Below are 3,904 nucleotides of genomic sequence, written 5' to 3'. Positions count from 1 at the left end.
TTATAAAGATTACAATTAAACTATGAGGGGTATGGGTAAAAACGTGGGTGGGGGGTGATGGGTTAGGAGAGAGAAACGTGGTTAATTAAGGAGTAAAAACTGCCCATTAATTAGACCCTTAATTAATTATTGTATAGGATTGGTAATTTGGTATACGGGTTTGTAATTAAATCAAACCTTAAACATTGAGGGTAATAAGGTATCATATATGGCATAGGAATGTAAAAATCCCATTTATTATTCACAGTTTATGGGATTCTACACTCTCTTTTTCAGCTTCCAAAAAGATACTCCAGATAACTTGTTGACAACTATATCGACTCAATCCCCAACTAGTTATGAGCAACATTTATAGCTTGTTAGCTTGTCGAAATAATTATAAGAAGACGGTATACTTCAAGTTTAAGAAGTTGAAACGATTTTTTTTGGAAATTCATTGGCGAGTTAGATGGGATATATCCCTATCAGGATCATGATTCAATGGTGGTGGGATGTCAAGTCAAAGAATTAATACTCCAGCATTTACCATACTATTCTCCAAATTAATTATTCCAATGGTAATTTGTTGGGAGATATGATGAAGGTCAGATGCTGAGATTCCAGAATCTATCTGAAAAGAGTAGTCGATCAGATTTTGCTACATGTCAAATGGTTGGTTTTCAAAGATAAGTGAAATGGAGATTTCCGCAGGCTGGAGTGCTACTTGTCAATAGATTTTGCAGCTTAATCACAGGATTGAATGAAAAGTTGTTAAATGGGACAAGCCTGCAGAATCTTGGTTTAAAATCAATACAGATGGTAGCAAAAATCCAGAAGGATATGCTGGTATAGAGGTATTGGAGGTATTTGCAGGGATCAGAGGGGAAGCTTCATCATGACTTTTGCTTCTCCAATTGGCAGAAACTGTAGTAATACGGCAAAAGCAAAGGCAGTCCTATTTGAGATGAATTGGTGTATTCAGAATAAGATCCACAACATTTTACTAGAATATGACTCTTTGTTGGTTATAGAGATGATTTAGAGGAAATTCCAACCTCCATAGCAGTTTTGGGACGTTATCAAGCACATTCAAGATATTACCAGGCAACTAAATTGTGTTATTCGTCATTGTTATAGGGAGGCTGATCACGTTGTAGACGCTTTAGCTAAGTGGAGCATTGACAATGATGAAATACTGATTTCGACCTTTCATGATCTTCCACATTCTGCTAAAGAACCATATAGATTCAATTGGCGTCATTGGGGCATAAATACAAGAATTATACTTTTGTGTGAGGAAGAAGGGAGACATGCCACCTTCCTACATGTGGCATCTTTTTTCCAGTAACTTAGTTTTTTCTGCAATTACAAGTTGCTTCTTTCTTCGTCTTAGCATGATAATTCCTCCGCCTTCCTAATTCTACTGTCGGTGAAAGTCACTTCAAGAACAGAAAGAAGAAATAAAAACTTTCTTGACCAGAGCATTATCTAAACAAGAATCTGCTGCTGTTTAATACTTCATATTGTATTATTTCGTATAAAACTACATCCTCTGGCTTTCCTCACATGTTGATGGAGCATCAACTGCCTCACCCTCTCGGCTTCTGCCCATTTACCACCCAAAACATACAAGTCTGAGATAAGGGTATAAACCCCTCCATCGTTCTCTGGCCTCACCACATTCATGACCCTCTCAATCACTCGCTCTGCCATCTCAAATTGTTTATGCAACTTGCAAGATGACAAAAAGGAACCCCAAATAACTATGTTAGGCTCGGGTGACATAGTATTGATAACTTCATATGCTTCCCCTAACAACCCAGCCTTCCCAAATAAATCAACCATGCAGCCATAATGCTGAATTGTTGGTCTCAGTCCACACTCTTTGATCATTTTGAAATATCCACGACCTTCATCGACCAGCCCTGCTTGTACACAAGCACTAAGTACCCCAGTGAACGTAAACTCGTTAGGTAGCACACCCCCTTGTCTCATTTTCTTGAATATCTCCAAAGCTTCAGTTCCAAAACCATGTTTTGCTGCTCCACAAATTAAAGCAGTCCAAGTAACGACATTTCTGTCTTTCATCATATCGAAAACCAGAGAAGCAAAATTCAAGAATCCACATTTAGCATACATGTCTACTAAACAAGTACCAAGCTCAACATTAAGTTCCCAATGATTCTTCACGACAAAACTATGCACTGATTTCCCAAGGAGCAAACCAATTGAACCCATTTCAGAACAGCCCGCCAATATTGGCCCAATGGTCACTTGATCAGGCTTTAGTTGTTCAAACATAACCATTTCTTGGAAGAGCGCCACACCTTCCTCCCAATGCCCATTGTTCATGTATCCAGCTATCATTGCCGACCACGAAGCTAGGTCTCTCAAAGGCATCTGATCGAACATCTTCCTCGCTCCTTTAACATCCCCGGAACGAGAAAAGCAAGTTATTATCGTGTTCCACGTGACAGTATTTCTCACGGGAATTTCATCGAACAGCTTGTATGCACAGTCAAACGAGTTTACAGCATATGCATTAAGCAGAGAGGTGGCAACATACACGTGGATATTAAAGCCTAATTTGAGGAGATGGGCATGTAGGTGGCATATGAGGGAAAGGTTGCGCAACTGGGTGCATGATTTAAGAGTGAAAAGAATGGCGAAACTGTCGAAGGGAATGGCTTGGCGTTGCATTTGAACGTAGAGTGACAAGGCTCTTTGAGGTGATTTTGCATTTTTAATGGCAAAAGACCATGAACTGAAAGTTCTTAATAATTGCCTTGTCGATTGATTTTTAAGTGCAGGCTGCATTTTTAATAATTTGTGAGCATAACTTGCCAATTCTCAAGTTAGGATTCGTAAGGGGGTTAAGCGGGGAGGCCTCGACTCAATACATAAAATTTTTAAGTTCGAATTATAGGGTCGCACCACCAGACGTTGTTCTCAATTTAAAAAAAAAAAAAAAAAAAAACATAAAAATACAAGTGAAACCAATTATATATATTTGGATATTATTGAAAATATTCATCAGTTTACGATCTATTTCCCCTTCATTTTTTTTGGTAACACTGTAAACATTACCATTGATAACCATTAACCAAAGAACAATTTACAAACTAAAGAGCACCTAATCTTAGGCCTACAGAATCAAAGAATGCAGCTAATTACATTTGTAATCTTTGCATGAGTCATCTACATTTATATAACTTCTTGTACAAGTGTAACGACCCGGCCGATCGTTTCATGAGTTACAGCTCCGTTTCCCCCATTTCTGCTCTTTTATGTGTTGTTCAGCTATATTTCATTATATCGTGTTGGTTGTTCTGTGTTCGGAGTGGTCTTGGGGTGAAATGAGACACTTAGTCTCTAATTTAGGAGCTTAAGTTGGAAAAAGTCAAACGGATATTGACTTATGTGTAGAATGTGTCGGATGTGAATTTTGATGGTTCGGATAGCTTCGTTAGGTGATTTTGGACTTAGGAGCGTGTTCCGAATGTATTTTGGAGGTCCGTGGTAGATTTAGGCTTGAATTAGCGAAATGGGAAATTTGGCGTTTTCCGGTCGACAGTGGAAATCTTGATATCGGGGTCGGAATGGAATTCCGAAAATTGGAGTAGGACCGCTTGCCATTTTGTGACGTGTGTGCAAAATTCAGGTCATTCGGATGAGGTTTGATAGGTTTTTGCATCGTTTGTGAAATTCGGAAGTTCGGAAATTCTTAGGCTTGAATCCGAGGGTGATTTGGTGTTCCGATGCCGTTCTGGGTGTTCCGAAGGTTGGAGTAAGTTTGAATAGTGGTATATGACTTGTTGGTATTTTTGGTTGGAGCCCCGAGGGCCTCGGGATGAATTCGGATGGTTAACGGAAAGTTTGGAACTTGGTTTGAGCAGTTGAAGTTGCTGATTCTGTCATTTCCACA

The 3,904-nt window shown here is 39.1% G+C and overlaps 1 protein-coding gene across 1 annotated transcript; it reads right to left on the bottom strand.

The window, feature by feature from the left end:
• Nucleotides 1–1,172: 1,172 nt before the first annotated feature.
• LOC109240589 (pentatricopeptide repeat-containing protein At5g66520-like) lies at nt 1,173–2,907 on the bottom strand. The gene has a single exon (XM_019407252.1). The coding sequence runs from the start codon at nt 2,794–2,796 to the stop codon at nt 1,498–1,500; it is 1,299 nt and encodes a 432-aa protein (XP_019262797.1). The 5' UTR covers nt 2,797–2,907; the 3' UTR covers nt 1,173–1,497.
• Nucleotides 2,908–3,904: the final 997 nt, after the last annotated feature.

This window comes from Nicotiana attenuata, unplaced genomic scaffold, assembly GCF_001879085.1.
Source record: "Nicotiana attenuata strain UT unplaced genomic scaffold, NIATTr2, whole genome shotgun sequence".
NCBI lineage: Eukaryota > Viridiplantae > Streptophyta > Magnoliopsida > Solanales > Solanaceae > Nicotiana > Nicotiana attenuata.
Note: the sequence above shows the minus strand (reverse complement) of the source record. Positions and strands in the feature narration are given on the sequence as shown.